The following is a 25,393-nucleotide window of genomic DNA, read 5'->3' on the forward strand; positions in this document are numbered from 1 at the left end:
TAATTTGTGCCTCTCCCCTGTGGTTCCAGGCATGGAACACGGGTCATCAAGACTGGTAGTGAGCACCTTGAGTGTGGAACCGTCTTGCACACCCCTTGTTACCATATTTATCAGTAACACAAACATTTCTTTTTTATTATTTATGTATGTATGTGCATTGTCATGCCATAGTGCGCACGCTGAGGTCAGAAGACAACTTGCAGGGTCAGTTGTCTCTTTCCACGAGGTCACCAGGCTTAGAGGACAGCTCAGACATTTCCTTTAACAATGCATCTATACACATAAACATTCCTGTGATTAACTTCACATTCTCATAATACTTTATGTGAGACTTATCTATTTATATACCTGAAAAATACTCCATACTATATTTCAGATTTGTTATTAAGATTACAAAGTCTTAGGGCTAGAAAGATGGCTGAAGTTGAGTACTTCCTGCTCTCCAGGGAAGCCAGGTTGAGTTTCCAGTATAAACATGGGGGAGTCCACAACCCCACCATTACTCTAGCTCCAGGTCATCCAATACTCTCTTCTGCCATCTGTGAGCAGCTTACATAAACCCATGCACACATAATTGAAAATAAAAATAAATATTTTTTAAAACTTAAAGTTTTTCATCAAGTAAATATTAATAGCAATTTTGTGTTTACCTAGATGATGTCATACTTTAATAAAAAACAATCATACAGAAGTTCTATGAGCAAATACATAGAACAATTACAAATAGATTTTGCCTCAAAACCCAGCTTTTACAAACAGAAACATTAATTCAGGATTGCCTGTAGGAATTTATAAAAACATTTAAGTCCAGGACTCACTTCTGGAAAGGGGTGCAATGGGAACCTTTTGTTATATGGATGCATACGTTCTTATTTATTTTCTGGCAGTTCTGGGTACTGAACCCTGGACTTTACACATGCTAGGAAAGTGTTATATCTCTGAGCTATACCCCTAGCCCAGGACTCCAGTTTGTTTGCTTGTTTGTTTTTTCAAGACAGGGTTTCTCTGTGAAACAGTCCTGGCTGTCCTGGAACTTGCTTTGTAGACCAGGCTGGCATCCAACTCACCTCTACCTCCCAAGTGCTGTGATTAAAGGTGTCTGCCACCACTGCCTGGCCAAATTTGGTTTTTAGTGACTGATTCTTGCTGTATCCCAGGCTTCCTTTAAGCTCTGGACTCTCTGGCCTCAGCTTCCTGTGCTAGGGATGCAGGGGCACACGCCCAATCCCAGCCAAATTTACTTTTTGAGACAAGGTCTCATTTTATAGCTCTGGCAACAACTAACATAATAGGACATAAGAGAAATAAGCTTCTATTTACTTGGCATTCAAACAAGTAGAGCAACAAGTATCTTTTATTTACTTATTTATTTAGAGCTAGGGGTTTGCTATATAGCCCAGGCTGGCCTTTAACTCACTGTCTTCCTCTTCAGTCCCCCAAGTACAAGGCTTACTGGGATGTACCATTATTCCAGGTTTGTATGTTTTCTTCTTAATATATTCCACATTTTAATGTTATAAAAGTCAGATAAGCAAATATATTCAAGGACAGTCAAGCAATTAGCATATATATCAGCTTCATCAGAGCTCCAGTTCCTATTTCTTTTTTTTTTTTTTTTTTTTTTTTTTGGTTTTTTTTGAGACAGGGTTTCTCTGTGGCTTTGGAGGCTGTCATGGAACTCGCTCTGTAGACCAGGCTGGTCTCGAACTCACAGATATCCGCCTGCCTCTGCCTCCCGAGTGCTGGGATTAAAGGCGTCAGTTCCTATTTCTTAGATACCAATTGTCATCTACTTATTTTCATAAGACCTCCAAATATCTAAAATGTTTGCATACACTCTACATAGTCAAGTAAAAGGACTAAATTGTTTTAATATTACTTAAGAATTAATTTTGATGTATTCAACTTCTTTTGGAAGACTTAACAATGTTTGGAGGGGCTGCTACATGGCCTTGGCTGGCCTGAAACGTGCTAAGTGGACCAAGCTGGCCTTGAACTGTGGAAATCCTCTTGTCTTTGGCTCCTGAATGCTGGAATTATATATGTGCAACACCCTGCCTGGCACAGATGATGCATCTTGAAGAAACATCTTGACGGAGATTATTTTGGTTTAACTGATTTGTTAGAACAATGTTTGAACTAGTCTAGATAAAGTGTATTATACGGTATTTTTCTCAGGTCCTAACGAGTAACCTGAAGATATCAAGAACTTACCTGGGGCTGGCCTAATTGTTCAGCAGGTAAAGACACACCTGCCACTGAGCCTGACGACCAGAGTTCAATATGCTGAGTCCATATGGTGGAAGGAGAGAAGTAATTCCTGCAACTTGCCCTCTGATGTCCCTACAATAGCACATGTGCCTACACATGTATGCACACACAAAATAAATAAAATAATTTTTATAAGAGCTACTTACCAGTAAGAGACTGTTGCCATGCTAACGCGGAACAAAGTAAGGCTAAACTTTTCCCACTTCCTGTGGGACTCTCCAACAAACAATGCTGACTACAGTTCAGTCCCCTGACAATCTGCGGACAAAGACATCAACTTTTAAAAAGATAACAATACAGGATTATTTTATCAGTCCTCACTCCATTGAATAGGAACATGAACAGAACAGCACAGAAGAGTTCAGATGCACTCCAGGAAACATAAGGGAGAACTAGAATTTTGTCAAATCTAGGCAATCTATTGGTTTTACAAGTACATCAAACACACATATACACACACACACAAATTAAATAAGCAACTTTAATTACACAAGCATGAACTGTTTCTATAAAATTGTAATATGTGCTGGAGAGGTGGCTCAGCATTTAAGAGCAGTTGTTGCTGTTACAGAAGATCCAGGTTCAATTCCCATACGCACATGGCAGTTTACAACCACCTCTAACTCCAGTTCCAGGAGATCCGACTCCCTATTCCCACCTCCTCAGGCCTCTGGTACACAGACATACCGGCAAGCAAAACACTCATACAGGAAAAAAGGGACTGTAGTATACTAATACACGTATTTATAAGAAAAACTTAATGAGTAATACCACTAATGCAAGCACTAACAGTTATAACCCTAACATCTACCCCATCTATGAGCTACAGGAGTGCTTGAGGGGACTGATGCTGTGAGACAGTAACCGCAGCGTCTTCATGACACAGGCAAGAGCAGGTATCTGAAAGTTCAGTGATGATGGTGTACCACACTTGTCGCAATCAGCATTTTGTTGGTGGGGCTGACTGGACAAAAGGGCAACACACCACAGCTCTCAATGCCACAAGGATGAATGAAGAAGTGTTGGAAAGACAGAGGAATAAGGTGATTTCTTGTTTGTTTTCTTTTGAGTTGATTTGGGGGGGTGTTCTTTTAAGGAGATGCTTTGGGGAAAGAATTGGGGTGCATGTTGTGAAACTCTCAAAAAATCAATAATTGTTAGATAAAAATTAAAAATGTAAAAGGAAGATAGATGCCCAAGTTCGCTAAGTCCATCACTAAGCACATACCCCAAACCCTTCCTACACAAACACAAGAAATATGTGTGAGTTGGTTCACAGCATCATTTTTTGCTAATTCCAACAGATTAAGAGCAACCTAAATACCACCAGCAAGAAAATGGGAAGATTATGATATCCATACAATAAAATGCCATATTGCAATTAAAATGATCTAACAACCAATTAGGACACATTAAATATAGAATTACAAAAACAAACAAACAGTTGTTAGGGATTCAGCTCAGTGGAAGAGTGGGTACCTAGCATCATGAAGCTCTGTGGTCATCCGTACCACCACTGTTCTAGTCTCATTTCTGTGGCTGTGATATCACACTTTGACAAAAAACAACACAGGGGAAAAGGAGCTTATATTTCATGTACAATTCCAGGCAATAGTTCATCAGAGCAGGGAAGTCACAGTGGCAGGGTCTTAAAGTAACCAGCCATATCCTTAGTCAGGAGCAGAGAAATGAATGCACATGTTCATTTTCTTGTGCTTAGATCAATTTTTCCACCTTTCATAGCTCAGGACTCCCTGCCCACGGTAGGTTAGGTCTCCTCACAACAGTTAAGACAATCCCCGGTAGGGGCTGGAGAGACGGCTCATCAATTACGGACTCTAGCTGTTCTTACAGAGGACCTAGGTTCAATTCTCAGCACACAGCACGGAAGCTCACAACCATATGTAATTCCAGTTCCAGGGTATCCAATACCTTTGCCTGGCCACCTCAAACACCATGCATGTACATGGTGTGTGTGTGTGTGTGTGTGTGTATATATATATATATATATATGCAGGCAAACTACTTGCACACACACACACACACACACACAGAGAGAGAGAGAGAGAGAGAGAGAGAGAGAGAGAGAGAGAGAGAGAGAGAGAGAATAAAATTGAAGTTCCAAAGGAACGGAGAATGGCTTCAGATGGTTCTTCCTTATATGCTAACCACATACAGCTTAGGAGTTATTGATACTACTTCCCTAAAAGTACATGCTGTTTCAAATGAATCCAGCAAATATCAACCATCATTTTGTACCTGAGAGTAGTTAAAAAATCATTGTATAGTTGGAATCTTAACTGCTGTAAAAATACTTACAGAGTTCATCATAGCAAGCTGTGCTGGATAAGCTTTACAAGGAAAGTTAATCTTCACCCCACCAATGGTGTATTCAGACGACACTGAGGACATTCTGTTTTCTTCTTTGCTTTAGATACTTCACTGGAACAGAAACAATAACATCAGTATTGAAGGACTGGAGAGATGGCCCAACAAGTTAGGAGCACCCACTGCTCTTCAAGGACCTCAGCTGGATTCCCAGCACTCACAGATGCCTATGACTCCAGTTCCAGGGGCTTTCACACCCTTGTCTGGCTTCTGAAAGAAGCTGTATTTACCTGGAATACACACACACACACAAAGAGTATTTATAGTATTGAAATAATGTCATTCAAAGAAAGCCAGACACCTAGCAATAGAACAGAAGTCTGATAATAAAAACTGGAATAAGCACATATACAAAAGTAATGGTAAGAAAAAAAAATTCTTAGCCTTAAAAATAAATCACAGGGTGAAGATCATGAACAGGAGTCTGACAAATCTGGATTGGCATGTCTACTCCATGAAGCATTAGTTATGTGACTTTAGGCAAATCACTTAACTTTTCTAGAACTCCATGTCCTCAGGTACAGAATAAGAATAGCAACAGGACTGCTGCAAAGGTTAAATAAAATAATGTAAAAACATACAGTTTCTGGCAGAAGCACAAGCTCCTGGGACAACTTGGATTACATGTAATTGACTTACAAACACACAGACTTCTGAAGCCGCTCTGCTAGTCCAGGGCCCACTTTTTTCTTATTCTGCACATGCTTATTTCCCCTCCTCACACTTTTTCACATAGAAGAGGAGCAGGCAAACAAGAAGCAGAGGTTGTATCCTTGACCTATCATTTTACTTCTAGGACCTAAAACTCTTCTCTGCAGTATGTCTAACTTTAAAATCATTTTAAGGCAGAAAGCATCTTTTTCCACAGTAAGTCTTTCAGTTTTTAAATCATCTTTTAATTTACTGGGGGAAAAGGACACATATACCATGGCACATGTGTGGAAGTTAGAGGACAATTTGCTGAAGCCAGAATAGGTTCTCTCCTTCGCCCATTTGGGTCTCAGGAATTAAACAGAAATCTTCAGGCTTGTTGTGCCTTTATCGGCTGGGTGGGTGGGGCAACATAAAGGTGGAAGAGGGATCTGAAAGGGTTCAGGGTTCAGCGTGAAGGGTGAACTGGGGATGGATATGGTCAAGACACAGTGTATGAAACTGTCCAAGAATAGGAGATTCTTAGAAAAAGTATCCAATCATTGATTATATCTGTATACCTCTGAGGCTTAGTAGAATCTTATTAATTTCTTAATCTGAAGCAAGAACTCAATACTGTTTTACTAAAATTAACCTAGATGGCAATCTATGACTGCAGCTGTGGCAACATTCAAAACCTGGGATCTTCCCTTGTAGAATGCATCAAAGAGAAGCAAGCTTCCGGATGTGGTGGCGCAGATTTTTGACCCCCAACAATCAGGAGGCAGAGGAAGGAGGATCTCGTGAGATCGAGACCAGCCTGGTCTACATAGATAGTTCCAGGTAAGCCTGGGCTTCAAGGTGAGATGCTGTCTCTTTAAAAAAAAAAAAGCAACAGTCTGTCTCCCGCCAACAACTACTGCTGGGGCCGGGGCCGGGACTACTTCCAGGTCTGCATCACAGAAGGTAGGAACAGGGTCCAAGCTCCTCAGCTTTCCTTCCCCAGGCTCCCAGCTCTCGCACAGCCAAGGATGCCCCGGGCCGAGTAATTTGGTCACGTCCAAAGGCCTGAGAGCACGCCAGCGCCGGACTGCAGGCACCTGCCCCCCGCCGTCCTTCCCACTCGCCTGAGACTGGCTCCAGCTCCGGGAGAAAAGCAGATGTTGGCGCTCGAGGAAAGTTCACGAGTAGGAAAAGTCTCCCTCACGTGCTGCTGCGGCGCGGCCAGGTGACGCGCCACCGCCACTCCTCCCTCTGGGCGCTGCAGTTCAGCGGGTCCACACGGGCAAATTCGCGCCTCCCGCCCCTCAGCTCCCGGTGCCCAATCGCCGAGCACGCCAGCCAATCACATGTCGAGGCCAGAAAGTTAACAGCCAATCACCGAGCGAATTCGACGCTGTATCGTCCAATGGGAGTCTGCGAAATAAAAAAGGCCCCAAAGTACTTGGCGGCACCGGAAGGCATCAACCTCAACGAGAAATACAGATCTTGCAGGTTTGCTTGAAGGAAAAACTCTTGGGCCACTTTAAGAAACGGCTGATCTAACCTAGACAACCAGTTCTCTGACGACTGCAAGATTAATTTGCAAGGGTCGTCAACCAACGAAAAGGAAACATCTTTCCTCAGTTGTCTTATCACGAGTAAAATTTCCCAAGGTTACAGCACCTAAAAGGCGGGGAGGGGTGGTGTTTGCAAACTATGTCAGAGTTGCCACTACTATGCCAAAATAAGTGAGAAGGCACATGGCAACTGGTACAGTATTCCGTGATATTCAAGACTTTCTAGGACACCATTTTATCCTCCCGAGAAATAAAATTTCCTCAGAGATAAGGGTTAATCGTAACCTTAATGAATTAATGTTTGGCCATTAGATGTTCTACTATTACAGATACTTATACGTGCATAAAAAAGATAGATATATAGATAGATGTTGTGATCAAGGCGAGGTGGGGAGCCAAGGCCAAGTTTGAGGAATGATATAAGACAGGGAAGAACAAATGGTTTTTCCAGAAGCTTTGCTTTTAGGTATATTTTTGTTTCCATCATTAAATGTTTAAAAAACAAACAAACAAAAGCAAACTCCAGGAGCTGAAGAGATAGGTCAGTGGTTAAAGAGCATGCACTGCTCTTGAAGAGGGCCCAGGTTTGATTCCAGGACTCCATATGGAAGCTCACAACCATCTGTAACTCCAGTTCTTAGGGTCCCATAGCCCTCTTCTGGCCTCCACAGGCACTGTACAGACTTAAGGGAAACCTCAAAAAAATAAAACAAACAAAAAGCAGACTCCAAACTGCATTAGGAATTTAATATGATAGTATGTCAAAGATGGTGTGACTTACTGTTACAATAGTGAGCTGAAGAATCATCTATGATGATTGTTACTTTCCCCTTCTTGATTTTTTGTTTCTTGGCAAACATAAGGGCTTCCCCAACCCTGCTAATTCTTTCATTTTCTGAGACAGGGTCTCTCTCTGTCTTTCTGTCTCTCTATCTCTCTGTCTCTGTCTCTCTCTCTGTCTCTCTCTCTCTCTCTGTCTGTCTCTGTCTCTCCTGTATTCCTGGCTGTCCTGGAACTCACTATGTAGAGCTGGCTGGCCTCAAACCACTTGCCCTCCAGGTGCTGAGATTAAAGGTGTGAACCACTTAGTCTGACACCCTCACTTTAAATAACTATGCTCACTTTCCTCATGTGAACTCCTAAGACTTTCAGTTGACTCCCAGCACTCACTGTCCATTGATATGTGTATGGCCTTACAGAAAGAGATACATTAAAGCCCTGGAACCAGGCAGTCCTAGGGCCTAAGTCTCCCCGATCCCCTTTAACATTAACATTTGTGGAATAAAACACAAAAACTACAGTCTGTTGATAAAGAATATTTATAAACCAATATGCAAAATAGTTGCACACATCTGTTTTGACTTCAATAAAAAATCACATTGTGACAAAGTTTATAACCTTAACTTAAAGATACATGAATATTAACATTTACTAATATTTACACATTTTATTTACATCATCAACAAATCAGATGAAAAACAGCCTATGTTACTACTTTAACACAGTAGGTTATGACCAGTCTTTGAAAATTGGTCCACGAAATGTGTACTACATTTCATTACAAAACATACTTTGAACATTTCTGAATTCCTAAAGGATTTTACTATTCACACAAAATATTCCAGAAAGGCCTCATTTAAAAACAAAACAGGAGCAGTTGTATTTAATCTTAAGAGGCTACAAAACTGCCTCATTTAAAAATATGAAAAATTTTATGGTATATCTTTAAAGCATATTCTTTTACTCGTCACATCAAAATTATTTAATTGAACATTAAGCATCTAATAAAAAGATATATATATATACATATATATATTCCATCATGCATGATACATCTATGCACTTCATGATTGGAAAAGGCTATAAACTTCTTTTAATAGAACACCTTCATGAGGTAGGGTCAGGAGTAACAAAGAAGGAAAATGAGATTTACCTGTGTGCTAGTGGAAAGGATGATGATAAATCTCTTTTTGTAAAAAAAACAAAACACTTTCCTTTTAGCTTTCTACCTTCTTTAATGAGGTCTGTTTTGAGTGGGGTGGCAAATGATTGAGGTATTTCTCAGAGAGCAAAGAAGTACCTTTTACGTTGGCTACTTAATTTTTAAAACTGATTATGGTTATCTGAATGCATACTTAATCATGAAGTTCCTAACAGGACTGCTAAATTCAGCAACACAGTATTTTCCACATTATAATTTTTCCTGAGGTTCAAACACTGTATTTTCTTACTCAAAGATCTCCTCAAAGTAAAATGTGAATTATAATCCTGATGATGAACCAAGAGCTCTATTGGGGTTTATTGCTCTAAAATTCATTTAATTTGATACATCTTTGCTCCTCTGAGAATTAGATAATACAGCATTATAAAAATAAATTTAAAAAAAGAATAAATGAAATTTACTTTCAGGTTATTCTTTGCACAAAGATGTTTCTGTAACTACATTACAATCAGTATCTTAAATTTTCAAATTATTCAAGTATCTCTTTAAACATATGGCTTCATATATTAGGAAAAATTGAAGCAAACATGTGAAGTCTTTTTATCTTCATCTGTAACTCCAAGGCAGTCATTTACTTGTCTTTTTTTTTTTTTGACAGGGTTTCATTATGTAGCTTTGGCTGTCCTGGAACTCACCATATAGAACAGGCTATCCTCAAAAACACAGAGATCCACCAGCCTGTCTCTCCCTAGGGCTAGGATCTAAAGGCATGTGCCGCCACACTTAGCTTACCTGCCTTTTTTAAAACCTCCTTACTATAGTTTCTCTCAAACCAGAATTCCAACCTGCATTACTGTTACTGGCATTACAAGTCTGAGATTTTTGTGTATTTAACTGGTAATTTTTCCTGAATTATTCCTTCCCTACATTCCTCTTTTTTCTTCCTCTCATTCCTTCTTTGCTGAAAACTGTTAAAAGGTCACAAATATGAGGGACAGCCACAGGCTCACTTTTTATTAGAAGTTAAATTAAAGGTCTGGCTATCTTTCTTCACTAAGTGCATGGCCCAATCCCTTTCTAGAAATGAGTTTCTTACAGTATTCCCAATGGAAAAGAAGTTCAGCTGCTACAATATAAACATATCATCAGAGCAGATCCAAAGATATGCCAATCAAACATAAGCAAGTATAATTCTTAGAGTTCTAAATTATACACATCTCAGCAATTTCCAAGATCCCCCTGTTTCCATTCACTTTAGAGTTGTCATAAAATCCAGGTTCCTGTTGGGTATATGCAGCAAACAGATGCATCTTTTTTATTTTTTTTCAAATCCCACTAACACTCATGTTTATTATTTCAATTATTGTGCTTTCAATACAATGACAAAGCTGTACATCAGGATCCGTGCTCCCAGTATCCCTGGATCCATTTTTGTAAGACGGATCTTTACAGATTTGAGACCATCCACTTGGTTTCTCTTTTATTTGTTGAAGACCTACAAAATAAGGGAGAAGGGGGGATAACTAAGGCAACATACTCTGAAATGAATATGGTTTCGTATGAAACGTTAAAAAACAAAACAAAAAGCTGGGCAGTGGTGGCCCACACCTTTGATCCCAGTACTTGGGAGGAAGAGGCAGGTGGATCACTGATTTTGAGACCAGTCTGGTCTACAAAGCAAGTTCTAGGACAGGCTTCCAAGGTACACAGAGAAACCCTGCCTCAAAAAAAAAAAAAAAAAAAAAAGAAAGAAAGAAAGAAAGGAAGGAAGGAAGGAAGGAAGGAAGGAAGAAAGGAAGAAAGGAAGAAAGGAAGAAAGGAAGAAAGGAAGAAAGGAAGAAAGGAAAGGAAAATTGAAAACGAGATACCACTTACGTGTGATGATTGGATCAATGTCCCTAGTCTGAGTGGCAACATCAGAGGCACACACTTGGCCTATTTGAATTAGCAAAGACATAATATCTTCATACAGTGGAGGAAATGCTCGACAAAAGGAGACCAAACTTGGAAGAGTTGGCATAAAGAAAGCATACCGCTTAGCCTGGGTTAGGACTGTTGGGAAGAAATAGAACAGAATTGTTTGTTTTACACAGATATAAACTCAACACAGACAACCTACAGAACAAATTAATATTATGTGTTGTACTGGGAAAACTGTTTTATAGGATGCTGCCCATCCTCATTTTAACAATCCCTACTCTATTAATAAGTCAGTCATCATCCAAGGTCCACATTTTTATTATGTCCCAGCACTGTGATAAGCTTTCATTACTTCACTTAGTTCTCAAAACTGTATCACAACAGCTGTGCAGAAAACTTTAAGCAAACTTTAGAGAAGTTATAAAAGTTGTTTAAGGCCCAACACAATGGCACACTTTTCAAGGATCCCAGCCCTCAAGAGGCAGAGGCAGGCAGGTGTCTGAGTTTGAGGACAGCCTGGTCTACAGAGTTATTCCAAGGCTGAGAGGAGAGTAACTCAGTGTAGAGTCCTTGCCTAGCACATGCAAAGGCCCAGTGCTCAATCTCCAGTTGTGAGGGAAAAATAATGCTGCTCTAAGTCACACAACAGTTAGTGGTAAATCTGGAACTAAACGCAGTATGAACTTTTTAAAAATTGTATGTGCATTGGTGTTTTGCCTTGAGTGTTGGGTCCCCTGGAACTTGAATTACAGACAGTTCTGAGCTGCCATGTGGGTGCTAGGCATTAAACCCAGTTCCTCTGGAAGAACAGTCAGTGCTCTTAACCACTGAGCCATCTCTCCAGTATGAACTCTTAACAACTATAGCTTATTATAACATGAGGTAAAAATAATAGAAAGAAAATGAGCAAACTATTGTGAAACACTGTGAAGACTAAGAAAGAGTATAACTTTTAAAGGACTGAATGCAGTCATATCTTTTTAAGTAATTTATTCCACTTGACAAACCAGAAGGTGGTTAAAATATAGGATAAGGCCAAGTGGTGGTGGTGGTGCACATCTTTAATCCCAGCACGCAGAAGGCAGAGGCAGGCAGATGTCTATGAGTTCTAGACCAGCCTGGTCTGCAAAGCCAATTCCAGGACAGCCAGAGCTGTTACAGAGAGAAACCTTGTCCCAAAAACCAATATAAATAAATAAATAAATAAATAAATAAATAAATAAATAAAATTTTATTATATATATACATATATACATATATAATATAAACATATATATGTTACTTAAGGGAAAAACTAATGTATTTATAACTTGTTTTATTTTGTTTGTTTTGAGACAGGGTTTCCCTATATAGCACTGGCTGTCCTGGAACTCCCTCTGCTTCCTGAGTGCTGGGATTAAAGGAGTAAGCCACTACTGCCTGGCTATTTATGACATTTTCAAATATTTCTTTTCTGGAATTGAATACACTTAGTAATTTCTAATTTGTGTTCTAATTCTACAGATTTTATTTTTATTTATTAAAAATGTATTATAACACACACACATTTATGCACACATACACACAAAAAAATACCACAAAGGTGTCTACCTATACTTTCACACTATAAGTCATATTTGTAAGTATGAAATTTTTTAGAAGAATAATAATTCAAAGGAAGTCACAAGTTAACATAACAACAACATATACTGTATCATATTGACTCATAAAAACACTAAAAAGCACAGCAAAGGGGCACACGCCTTTAATCCAGCACTCAGGAGACAGAAGCAGGTGGATCTCATGTGTTCAAGGTCAGCCTAGTCTACAGAATGAGTTCCAGGACAAAGCTGTCTGAAGCATATATCTTGAGCCCCTGTCTTGAAAAACAAACCACACACACACACACACACACACACACACACACACACACACACACACACACACACGAGTCTTAAAGTTTAGAAAATACATGTAGTAATAATATCAACACTTAAGTTAATATCGATTGGCTACACACCTGTTAACAAAGTTCCCATGACATTGACAGCTAAACGAGCCACACTAAGTGACTTTGGCAATGCATACTGGATACACAAATGAGACAGCAGCTGTATAGCAAATATCTGGAATACAAAATTCAAATGTTACAGATTTCTTTAGAAAAGTTTAAAAGCTAAAAATTATAAAATGTCTTCTCTAGTAGCCAACTGAAAAGTAATCAAATACTTCTTCAAGTTCTAAAACGATCACTACCTGTTTTTCAAGTTCAGGCTGGGCAATAAGCTCCGGGATGAAATCCAGACAGATATGCATAGATGGGATCCCCGCGACTGTCAGAGGCAGAAGTTCACATGGATAGCCCTGTGTCAGGAAGAAGGGAGAAGTCAAACACAGAAACACAAGCAAAGCTGCATTTCCTTTCTGTAGCATCTGCTCCGAATACCAAGTGTCTGTGACTGTCTCTGGAACTGCACTTCCCTGATACATTAGAACAGAGAACAGAGACATATTTTATCGGTATTCATAATTTGGACCATGATCCTTTCTCATTATCTTTTTTTTTTGAAGATTTATTTATTATGCATACAGTATTTTGCCTTCATGTATGCTTATAACCAGAAGAGGGCACCAGATCTCATTACAGATGGTTATGAGCCACCATGTGGTTGCTGGGAATTGAACTCAGAACCTCTGGAGGAGCAGCTAGTGCTCTTAACCTCTGAGCCATCTCTCCAGCCCGATCCTTTCTCATTTTCAAATGATCAATTTCAATGTAATACATAAAGCCCTCAAGAAAAACTAAAAATTCAGGCAGGCGTTGGTGGCACACGCCTTTAATCCCAGCACTGGGGAGGCAGAGGCAGGCGGATCTCTGTGAGTTCGAGGCCGGGATGGTCCGACAGCCTCCAAAACAATACAGAGAAACCCTGTCTCGTAAAACAAAACAAAACAAGAAAGAAAAAAGAAAGAAGAAAAACTAAAATTCAAATACTCATTCTTTGAGCACACACCTGAAAGTGAACAAGTTTAGCAATGTTGGGATCTGCAATGTACATTTGGTGCAACAGGCAGCAGATAAGGCACTGGACTTCACGAAGGTTACATAGCAGATTGTCTTCTCCTTCCTCCACTTCCTTATTTGGAGTGTTGGTGGTAATGACACTTTGAGTACTCCTGAGGGAGATATCTGGATTGGCACCTTTTGCCTTTTCCTCATCAGTAGGCAAACAAATCTCTAAGAGAATCTGGACAGCTGCGCTATCCTACAAGAAGATAAGAATGGATGTAAGACGTCTAAGAAGTTGGGGGGAGAAAAGGGAGGAGAGAAGAGAGGAGAAACTGTGGTCAGGAAGTAAAATTTAAAAAAATTATAAAGTCATCACGTTAGAACAAACCAATATATAATAAACCACAATAAAAGAGACTAAAAAAAGTCTGAGAAGTTGACCTGAAAAAGAAATCTTTTTTCATATGAACAGAAATGGCATAATAGCTCTTTTGAAACACAAACACCATAAAGATGGTAATTCTTAGAGCAGAGCAATTCACAATACAGAGAGTGTCTCACACTATTAGGGTTACAAACTCCTGAAGAGTTAAAAAAATACACTTTTTTCATAAAAATAAACATACGCAGGAGGCTAGAGGTGACTCTGTTAAGAGAAGACTGGAGTTCCTTCCAAATGTCAGCTCACTGCTGTCTGGAAGTAACTCCAGTCCCATCAGATTCAGCACCCGTTTCTGACAGGATACACAGACATACATGCAGGCAGACACCCACACACATAAAATAAAAATAAGCATGTAAATGAGCACCTGGATACTTCTGAAGGTTTATATACCACTAGGCAGAAGTGAAGACTTGAGTTCACAAACATCTACTAGACAGGTAATCTGAACCAACAATCTCCAAAGCAGACGGAAGTCTAATTCCCTTCCTCTCACTCCCCTACTTTCCTCAGGATCCTAATAGGTGTTTCTCCATTTTCCTCTATGTCACTTCACAGAGCAGTACTTGACAAGTGACCTGTTTGAGGGTCCGATATGGAAAAGACAGCCTGACATTTTATAATATTCACTTACTTTCCTGTTTATAGTCTGTCTCCAACATCTGAATTCCTTTTCTACTATCTCGTCTTTAAAAACAAGTAACCAAAAATTATACTCCTTTACTACCACGTATTTGACACATAGGTGTCCAATAAATACGTATTGACCAAGTGAAGATATGACTTAAGATTGGTTAAAGGTTTAAATTTGTTAAATACAAATCTTATTAAAATATGTATTAAAATTTCATACTGAAAGTCTAGCTGATACTCAGAAGCAAAGATGATATTGTTTTAGATTTTAAAATAAAAGTAACACACAATGTCATCAGTGTATATATAGGACACAATGTGTGACCTATTTATTTAGTTAAAAACTAACCAACATTGCTGCATGGTGGTGGCAGTGACAGCCTTTAATCCCAGCACTCAGGAGGCAGAGGCAGAGGCAGGTGGATCTCAGTGAGCTGGCGGCTAGCCTGGTCTAGAGAGTGAGTTACAGGACAGCCAGAGATGTTCAACAGAGAAACCTTGTCTCAAAACCCACCCAAAAACCAAACCAAACCAAACAAACATGCCATTTGACTAAATTTAAATTTAGCAAACTTTACCTGAGCAGCCAGTAACGCATTTTTCAGCTCTTCTCTGGTGACTTCTGGGGCATCAGTCTGTCCAAGCAAACCTACTGTATTGTTCTGGGAAGGCCTATCTTGTTCTGCTGTCTCCTTCAGATGGGCACTAAGATAAGCTTTAGATGCAAGGAGATACCCATTCAGCATGTGTAGAGTAATATCCATCAGTGGGGGGCACCTAAACAAAGAAGAAAATGTATCAAAAAAAAAAAAAAGGAAATGTATCAGGAAGACTATAATTTAAAAGTCAGAGAGCAGGGTGGTGGCACACAGCTTTAAACCCAGCACTCAAGGGGCAGAGGAAGGAGGATTCATCTCTGTGAGTTCAAGGCCAGCCTGATCTAGTGAGTTCCAGGAAACTTAACCAATTCAGTTTAAATGGTTTGAAAAGCATAGTTTAACAATTCCTCCCAATGAAATACTCATTCTTAAAGGTCTAAGATGGAAGTGCTGGTGCTTGCCTGTAATCCCAGCATGGGGAACCTGAGCTGGGATTCATCACTGCAGGTGGATAATGAATACAAGCCAGCCAGGGTCACAGAGCAGGACCACATGTCCTCCAAAACAATAAATAAGGTATATTTCTTATTTTCTGCATTTCAAAATTCATGAACACTATTCCTCATCCTATCAGCTAAAATAAAATGTAATTAAGTTGTACAGAAAGGTATTAGCTTTTTGTAGAAAATGATAAAGCAGTAAATCTCTAAGATACAAACCTTCAAGAAAAAAAATTCTATTACTGACTAAGATGGAAACTAAAACAGATTATTTATTCTTTCTACACCTATTTCTTCTTTGGTGCAGGAAAGCACGACACCTCTGTATTCTAAAGTGGATAGATGTCCATTTATTTAATCTGGACAAATTATTTACTGAGCTTCAGTTTCCTCATCTATAAACTGGGTACACATCAGGGGCTGGTGTATTAGTCCTGAGGCAAGAAAATCACAAATTCAAGACCATCCAGGGCAGCTTGGCAAAAGCCTATCTGAAAATAAAGAATATAAAGGGGACGGGGACTACAACATAACAGCAAAGCACTTGCCTAGCATTCACAAGGCTCTGTCTGGGTTTAATACCCAACACTAACAACAAGCAAACACAGTGAAAAGAATAAAAATGGCCCTCTACCTAAGCATGGTAGCAATTTTTCCAAAAATAAAAGACAAAAATGACTTAAATATTTTTTAAAATCTTAAGTGTCATTTCAAATCAGAGTTTCTGGGAAGTAATCCTGCTGATCCATGTGTGAAACTATCCACACAGAAGACAGAACTGGAATTGGTCAAAAGAAGCCAACAAGAAATTTGGCTTTACCAATGTCAAAATGACAGCTACAAGAGTAAGACTTCCACTGTATACCTTTTCTTCTTGTCAGTCTTCTTGTATGTTATACAGTTTTTGCATGAGTGCATATAAAAAGTTTCAGAAATGAACAAAGAAAAATGGATATTATTAAGGATGACAAAGACCCCATCCCTCAACTCCCAAAGTTATCTACACAAGGCTTACTTGAGATCTAGGTCCACCTACTTTCCTACCACCACCACTAGGCAAATCCTCATCATTTATGTATGTTGTATAATTTTTTTTAAATCATGAGAATCATCTCTTGGTAAAAGTAAAATTAAATTGTATAAAGAGTTGTTTTTAAAGTCATAACAAAGCAATAGAGCTAGGGATGTAGCTCAAAGGGAGGGCACATTTAACATGCTCAGGGCCCCAGCATTCAAATAATTTAAAATTATATTATATAATCAGACAGATATCATTTTTCCTTTTTATTTTTTTGCGTTTTTAAGGCAAAGTCTTGGTATTGAAATGTATTACTTTGTATGCTAACTTTCGAATCGTTCCAAAGAAGTAGAAGTGAAAACAAAGCCATAACCCAGACTGGCCTGAAACTCACTATGTAGTTCAGAGTGGTCTCCAATTCATGATTCTTAATAGGCATGTATCACCACATCTGTCCTTTAATAGTCTTTATAGACTTTATAGGTGAAGACTATAAATCAATTTATAAAAAAAAATAATACACTAGAAAAGCTTTACTGAGGGTTGAAGAAATGGCTCAGCAGTTAAGAACACTGACTGCTCTTCCAGAGGACCCAGGTTCAATTCCCAGCACCCACATGGCAGCTCACAACTGTCTGTGACTCCAAGATCTGACACCCTCACACAGACATACATGCAGGCAGAATACCAATGCACATAAAATAAAAATGAAATATTAAAAAGAAAAGCTTTTCTGAAAGATAAGAAATAACAATAGACAACAATCATACTAAAATGTTCAATCTAACAAAAATATAAAATAAGAAAGGAATCCATTTTTCATTCTCCTATAAAACAAAAATATACAAGAAGGTATACAATACAAAACACTAATGGAATATAAACTGACTGAGTCCTTCTGGATGGCAGGAAAACAATATGAACCAACAGTCTTAAAAATGAGTATGTTGCCCAGCAGTGGTGCTCATACTTTTAATCCCAGTACTCAGGAAGCAGAGGTGGATAAATCTCTGTGAGTTCGAGGCCAGCTTGGTTGACAGAGTGATAGCCAAAAAAGCCAAAAGAAAAAGAAAGCAGAAGGAACGAAAAATGAATATGTTGCTTTTGTCAAAATTCTATTTTCAGCAATATGATCTAAGAAAAAAGCACTGAAAGAAGCACACGCTATATAGTTCATACAGTATAGTTTATAATATAGAGAACACCACTGACAACAGCAAGACTGCAGATGAAATATTCAGCCATAGGGGGTTGGTTAAGCACAGCACAGGAGCCAACTACTTTAAGAATGAATACCTACTAACTAACATAAGTAAAGGTTCTCAAGCAAAATGTTCAAGCTATGAAAACACCACATACATTCTGATAGGAAACTTCAACAGAAGGAACTGAGGGGAAGTCATCTACTTGGATAGGTTTTTAACACAGATCATTTTACAAATGCCTGATTTCCAATCAGCAGGCAAAGGCACTTGCCATAAAAGTCCTGTGACCTGGAACCCACACAAATGTAGCATGAGAGAAGGAACTTCATGAAGTTGTCATCTGACCTTCTGACATGTCATAGTATGCATCCTATCCCCCATACAGCAGCAGTTTGAGATCTGGTGAAGAGCTCTTCCATGGATCAGTCCTTTCAGCCTGAGCTTGAGATGAGAGCTAGTGGCCAGCTACCTTTGCTTCCCTAATCTTCAGCTTGAACCCCAATATCAGTCTTTGCGTCTTTTATTAATTGGTGTTACATACTCCAGACCAGCCTAGACTGGATAGTGACAGTGTCTGGAAAGAGTCAAGACCAAACACAGAAGTTCCTTGATTATCTCTAGCCCACTGTCATGATCTTGACTCTTGCTGGTTGACCTGTTGAGGTTCTTTGGCTGGTGGGGGTCGTTCTTATTTATATTTTTATTTATTCATCTATTTTGTGTGCCTGTGTATTTGTATATGTTTGGATACATGTGTATCAGTTCTACCATGTGAGTAACAGGAGTCGAACTTAGGTCATTAGTCTTGGCAGCAGGCACCTTTTCCTGCTCTGCCATCTCGCCAGTCCATTTTTGTTTTTACAAATAGAGTCCAATTCTAGTCCAGACTGTTCAGACTTACACAGTTGAGGACAATAATCCTGAACTCTGATCCAACTGCTTAGACCTACAAAGTACTGGAATTACAGGCATGTGCCATTATGCAATGCTGCCTGTTTTGTTGAAATTAGCCCTATGTCCATCTTTTAAAATGCTACTCAGGTCCCAATCAATATCCTCCACATATTTCGTAACTTTTTAAAGAAAGATTTTAGCCGGGCAGTGGTGGCACACACCTTTAATCCCAGCACTTGGGAGGCAGAGGCAGGCGGATCTCTGTGAGTTCAAGACCAGCCTGGTCTACAAGAGCTAGTTCCAGGACAGCCTCGAAAGCCACAGAGAAACCCTGTCTAGGGGGAAAAAAAAGAAAGACTTTATGTTTTAAATTATTTAATTTTTTTACTTTTATTTAATAAAATTCTTTTTAAAATTAATTTATATTAGATTTTTTTGTGTGAATGAGTGTTTTGCCTACATGTATGTCTGTTTACCATATGTGTGCCAGGTACTCAAGGAAGTCAGAAGAGGAGTTCAGAGTCCCTGGAACTGGTGCTGGGAACCAAGCCTGGGTCTTCTACATGAGAAAAAAATGGTCTTAACCTCTGAGCCATCTCTCCAGACCCTTTATGTTTTATTGTGTGTGTGTGTGCATGTGAGTGAGTGAGTGAGTGAGTGAGTGAGTGAGTGAGTGTGTGTGTGTGTGTGTGTGTGTGTGTGTGTGTGTATTCATTCACATGGGCACACGAGTATGGTGCCTGAAGAGGCCAGAAGATGGTGTTTGATCCCCTGAAGCTAGAGTTACAGGCAAACGTGAGTGCCTGACAGTGTTGGAGTGTAGGAAAGCCAACTCTAATTCCATCGAAAAGCAGTAAATGAGCGTAACTGCTTAGCTCATCTCCCTAGCCCAGTATTTCTTTTTTCTTTCCTTATTTCTTGTTTTTGTTGTTTGTTTAGTTTGGTTTTATTTTCCTGAGACAGGGTTTCTCTGTATATCCCTGGCAGTCCTGGAACTCCCTCTGCAGACCAAACTGGCCTTAAATTCACAGACCAATCTAGTATTTTTCCTTCTTTCTTTTTTTAATAATTTATTTTTATCTTATGTTCACTGGTATTTTGACTGTCTGTATGTCTGTGTGAAGGCATCAGAGGCCTGGAACTAGAGTTACAGACAGGTACGAGCTGCCAGGTGGTTGCTGGGAATTGAACCCGCCTGGGTCTTTTGGAAGAGTAGCCAGTATTCTCAACCACTGAGCCATCTCTCCAGCTCCCAACACAGTATTTAACTTTGAAAAAAAAAAACAACAAAAAACAAAATTCAGCCAGGCAGTGGTGGTATACACCTTTAATCCCAGCACTTGGGAGACAGAGGCAGAGGCAGAAGCAGAAGCAGGTAGATCTCTGTGAGTTCAAGGCCAGTCTGGTCTACAAAGTGAGTTCCAGGACAGCCAGGGCTATATAGTGAAATACTGACTCAAAATAACAAAAACAAAACAACAAAAATTCATATAGTACATCATTCATCTGCATATGACCACACTATTTAAAGTTTCATATATCTATCTTCTTTCCCCATGTAGATGATGATCACTAAAGGTAGGTCAGTAGTCTTATTTATCGTTAATGTTACTTATAACAGCTTGAAATTCAAATATTAATGTCTGTTAATTAAATTCTACCTTTTAAAGTGAAGCCATTTCAAAACAATTAGTTAGGAATTAAGAGACAAAGGAGGAATCAGTGAAATTACATCACAACTGATGTCAAAGAGGTCACCATTTTAAAGTATGTAATGACTTGCAAATATATGGGGGTTTTTTTTGTTTTTTGTTTTTTTTTTTTTTTTGGTTTTTCAAGACAGGATTTCTCTGTGGCTTTGGAAACTGTCCTGGAACTAGCTGTTGTACCAGGCTGGTCTCGAACTCACAGAGATCCACCTGCCTCTGCCTTCCCGAGTGCTGGTATTAACGGTGTGCGCCGCCACCAACACCCAGCAATATATGGGTATTTTAAAATCACTTTTCAAGCTGTATGTGGTGACACAGACCTGCACTCCCAGCACTAAGATGACTGAGGCAGGAAAATCAGGCATTAAACTAGGAGTTCAAGGTCATCCTCAGCTATACAGTGACATCTTGTTTCAAAATAAACAAAATAATTGTCAATGAGCTAGCAGAAATGGTGGTGCTCTTTCCTGAGCTTCATTTTAAGAGACAGAAGAGCCCTACGGATGGCTACCAAAGTTAAGAATGCCTTTTCTCTAAGGCTAGATTTATTGTCCTCATACTAACTGACTATAATTTATAAATATATGCTACTAGAAAACCAAAAAGCTGCATGAATATATATGTTTTATATATATGTATATATATATATATCAGCAATAGGATATTAAAATGATTTTCTTTAATTTCTTTTGTTTATCCAAAGTACAGCTCTAATTTAAAAAAAATGAAATTCAAATAATTTACCTGTGAACCCTCCGGTCACATCTCAAGACAATGAGAGGATCTATCATCAAATCATTCTGGGTATATTTCTGTTGTCGTATAAACTTTATGGAAGGTTGAAGTGCATTAACCGTCATTACCCACAGCCTGTTGAGAAAACAAACACATGTTTATAATAGCTGTGTTTTAACTCACATCCATAGTAATTTAGTCCTTTGTATCTAAACAAAAAAAAAAGGAAGGAAGGAAGGGAGGAATTTTCAAGATAGACCCCCCCCCCCCCCAAAAAAAGCATGAAAAAACTTTTGGAATTCCTTGTTGTTTGTTTCTGAGAAAGGCTCCCATGTAGTTCAGCCTGGCCCCAAACTCACTACATAGCTGAGGATGCCCTGAACTCCAGATTCTCTTGCAGGCCCTCCCAAGTGCTGAGATCAGAGCACTGTACCACCATGACTAGTTTATGCACTGCTGGGGGTGGACCCAGAGTTTCACATATGCTAGACACTACATCACCAGCCCTGGGAATAAACTCAAGAAATTAAAAACTAGACATCTATAGTATATTATTATGTCTCTAAAACAAATATAAGTTAAACAATGAACACAGTAGTCACAAGTCTGCAGATGAGGTGCAACCAGTTCCAGGAGAGCCAGAGTCACACAGAGAAACCCTGTCTCGAGAAGAAAAGAGAAAAGGAAGCGGATTCACAGAAAGGAAGAGAAAATCAGACTACTACACTTCACAAACAATGTCTAAGTTGGAGAATCAAAAGTCCACACTTGTTATAAGTCTATTACTGAGCTAAAATGAAGAGATGTAAATGCTAGAATTTTTGTTTGTTTTTTGAGACAAGGTTTCTCTGTGTAACAGTCCTGGAAAACCTGGAACTCACCATGTGGTTTCTGGGAATTGAACTCAGGACCTCTGGGAGAGTAATGGGTGCTCTTAACCCTGAGCCATCTCTCCAGCCCCCAATAGCTTTTATTTCTTAAAGTATTCTTTAAAATGTAACAAATCCTTTTTTTTTTTTTGAAACAATGTCTTACTATGTAGACAAGGCTGTGCTCAAACTTTAGAGATCAGCCTGTTCTCCATCCCAAATGCAAGCTGAGATTAAAGAGTAGCATCACTGCTAGTGTACATATCTTTTTAGTCATCTTCAGAAAGGAATTTTATTATTACATACTCAAAAACATTGATGTGAGTGGTCTTGTGAATGTTTTTCCAACAACCAAATTTCCTGTCTACTATCAAAGCTATAACTTCTCTATTGCATATAGCAGTATACCAAACTTACCTTCTTGGCATCACAGTATTAAGAACCATCCATAATTTATTGACAGTTTGAAGAATTCTCCGTGGAACCCCTGAATTCAGCAGCTGGTTCATATTAGATGTTAATACTTCCGCATATGGTATAAGTTCACTGGCAGAAAGTAGAGTCAAGTGCTCCATAATCTGCATCACTTGTGTGTGACTTACTGGGACAGCTGAAAACGCTAAGAAGGAAATTTTGCAACTATTACCTAAATTCTGTAATGTTTACCACACAGAAATAAGTACTGCTTTCTTAGGGTACAAATCAAGAAAACAGTGATGTCAAAAGTAAACTTTGATCATAGCTACAAATTCCACTAAAGCTAATTTAGTCATTAGAAAATTTCTTGGATGGCAGGTGAGATGGCTCAGAGGCTTGGGGCAAGTGAAGCCTGATAACCTAAGTTCCATCCCACCTGAAGGATAGAACCAGCTCCCACAAGCTGTTCTCTGACTTCCACATGTTTAGTGTGGGATGTGCAAAGCCCCACACAAACATATACGAAATGAACAAATTAAAATGTAATACAAAGTAAATAAAATACCATAAAAGTGCAGGTGGTGTTTCATAAAGTTCAGACCCTGTTCCCCATGGGAGAGATGGCCCTACCCCTCACCACAGGCATGGGAGAACTGGCATCAATGGCATGGGCGTAGAAGGGCTGGTTCTGCCTCTTGCTTGAGGGGGGCAGTCCCAATAGTCCAGACTGACCACATCATGGGTCTTAGGTTGGCCCACTCTAACATCTACCCCATCTATGACCTGCTGGAGCATGTGAAGGGTCTGGTCCTGCAGAACAATAGCTGCAGGATCCCCACGACTTGGGGCAACCACAGGATGTCCCAGAGGAATTTCAGTGAGGGTCCAGTGAAGTTGGTGTGCCAGAGACTTTGAGCCACACCAATAATGACTTATTGCAGGGATCATTTTGTGGGTGGAGCTGGTTGGACAAAAGAGTATACTGCATGACACACTGCACTACCCAATGCCTCTAGGATGAATGAAGAGATATTAGAAAGACAGAGGAATGAAGTAGATTTTTTGTATTGTTTTGTTGTTAATTTTTTTTGGTGGGAGTACTTTTGAGTAGGAGTGAGGGGTGGATATAAAGGGACTGGGAGGTGAGCATGATTGGGGTACATGATGTGAAATTCCCAAAGAATAAATAAAGAATTATGTAAAAATAAAAATAAAATTTAATTCTTCGTGAAAAAATAACTTAGAACATCTATCTAATTGCCATTCAAATTTGCTTTTGTCTTTAATAAATGGTGAATTATATGTAAAAAATCATGTTAGTGACACAAAGGCTAACCTCATTTTCTTGGGCAATTCAGGCTGTTCTTTTTTTTTTTTTTTTTTTTTTTTTTTTTTGGTTTTACGAGACAAGAGTTTCCCTGTATTGTTTTGGAGGCTGTCGGTCCAGCCTGGCCTCGAACTCACAGAGATCCACCTGCCTCTGCCTCCCCAGTGCTGGGATTAAAGGCGTGAGCCACCACTGCCCGGCCAGGCTGTTCTTAAAAAATACACTGAAGTAGGAAAAGTGGGCCTGAGTGTTACTTCTGTGGCTTATTAATTTGGAAGTTTCAAATTCCTTGATACTTTTCCTCCCGTTATAGGCAATAAGTATTTAGCAGATTGCTGTTATTAAATATCTAGAATTATCTCTCTACTAGAGTGGTCACTAATGATATCTGGCTAGCAAACATAAAATACCAAATAAAACTGAAAAAAAAGAGCCATCCCAATAATATTCTTCATTTTGATTACAAAATGAAACAGCATATTGGATCTATGAAATTAAATAAAAATTTTTAATTTATTTTGTTGCCATCATGAAAACAGTAACTATCTACACCTAGATGTTCATGATCAACTGACTACTTAGAGGCAAACAGATAGCCATGCATGTCTACCATGTAAAACCAATAGTACCTAAAAGAAATGTAGAAAAAAACTATCCAAAGCTGATAAGAACACACCACATATCATCTGCGTATTTGGGTTCAAAATCCATGTGTCAAGGACAACTGGCTTTGGATAATTTACAATCCCTTTGATTGTGAACAGAAAACAAAAAGACAATAACCTTAAGGGCTGGGGAGAAAGCTGAGTAGTAGAGCATTGACCCATCATGCACAAAAGGCCCAGATCAATCTGCAGCTCCAAAGGGAAAAGAGAGAAAGATTTAGAAATAACAGCAAAGAATTCAAGAACTATAACAACAAAAATTCAGAGTGGATTTGGGTGGGGTACCAAGGCCAATGTTGTCACCTCAAAAAGGAGTAAAGATTGTGCAACAATAATTTTTACAATGATTGTGCAATTGTTTTCAGAAAGCTGAAACTTTTTATACAACTAATGCAATGTTAATGTGTGGCTCACACTATTTGTATTGGGGGATACTAATCTGGAACATTACCCACTGAGAACAAGTACACTGCTATATTCTACTGTATTTATTTCTAACCAATTTGGGATTTTTCTAAATCTTTTTAGTGATATAACACAGAGTATGGAAACGATATAAACATGTCAACTAGATACCCAGCATAGCAAAGAATTGGTTCACAATTCTTACCATAAACACAATTGCTTACAATAGAGAATTTCAATTAGCCTAGCACTGTTACAGAATATTTGTTTAACTAT

The 25,393-nt window shown here is 39.0% G+C and overlaps 2 protein-coding genes across 2 annotated transcripts in view; both read right to left on the reverse strand.

Moving 5' to 3' along the window:
- The window catches only part of Brip1 (BRCA1 interacting helicase 1), a 128,641-nt gene extending 122,053 nt beyond the window's left edge, over positions 1 to 6,588 (reverse strand). The window contains 2 exon segments of the mRNA XM_040749404.1: positions 2,418 to 2,529; positions 4,591 to 6,588. Of these exon segments, the coding sequence (XP_040605338.1) occupies positions 2,418 to 2,529; positions 4,591 to 4,683 (205 nt within the window). The 5' untranslated portion in view covers positions 4,684 to 6,588.
- Positions 6,589 to 8,151: 1,563 nt separating this feature from the next.
- Positions 8,152 to 25,393, reverse strand: part of Ints2 (integrator complex subunit 2) — a 49,218-nt gene continuing 31,976 nt past the window's right edge. Inside the window, exons 18-25 of the mRNA XM_013118389.3 lie at positions 22,721 to 22,922; positions 21,444 to 21,569; positions 15,353 to 15,551; positions 13,704 to 13,955; positions 12,946 to 13,053; positions 12,710 to 12,815; positions 10,666 to 10,842; positions 8,152 to 10,285 (exon numbers count right to left, since the gene is read on the reverse strand). Of these exons, the coding sequence (XP_012973843.1) occupies positions 10,116 to 10,285; positions 10,666 to 10,842; positions 12,710 to 12,815; positions 12,946 to 13,053; positions 13,704 to 13,955; positions 15,353 to 15,551; positions 21,444 to 21,569; positions 22,721 to 22,922 (1,340 nt within the window). The 3' untranslated portion in view covers positions 8,152 to 10,115. The remainder of the gene's footprint in view (positions 10,286 to 10,665; positions 10,843 to 12,709; positions 12,816 to 12,945; positions 13,054 to 13,703; positions 13,956 to 15,352; positions 15,552 to 21,443; positions 21,570 to 22,720; positions 22,923 to 25,393) is intronic.

This window comes from Mesocricetus auratus, unplaced genomic scaffold, assembly GCF_017639785.1.
Source record: "Mesocricetus auratus isolate SY011 unplaced genomic scaffold, BCM_Maur_2.0 Super-Scaffold_100007, whole genome shotgun sequence".
Classification (NCBI taxonomy): domain Eukaryota; kingdom Metazoa; phylum Chordata; class Mammalia; order Rodentia; family Cricetidae; genus Mesocricetus; species Mesocricetus auratus.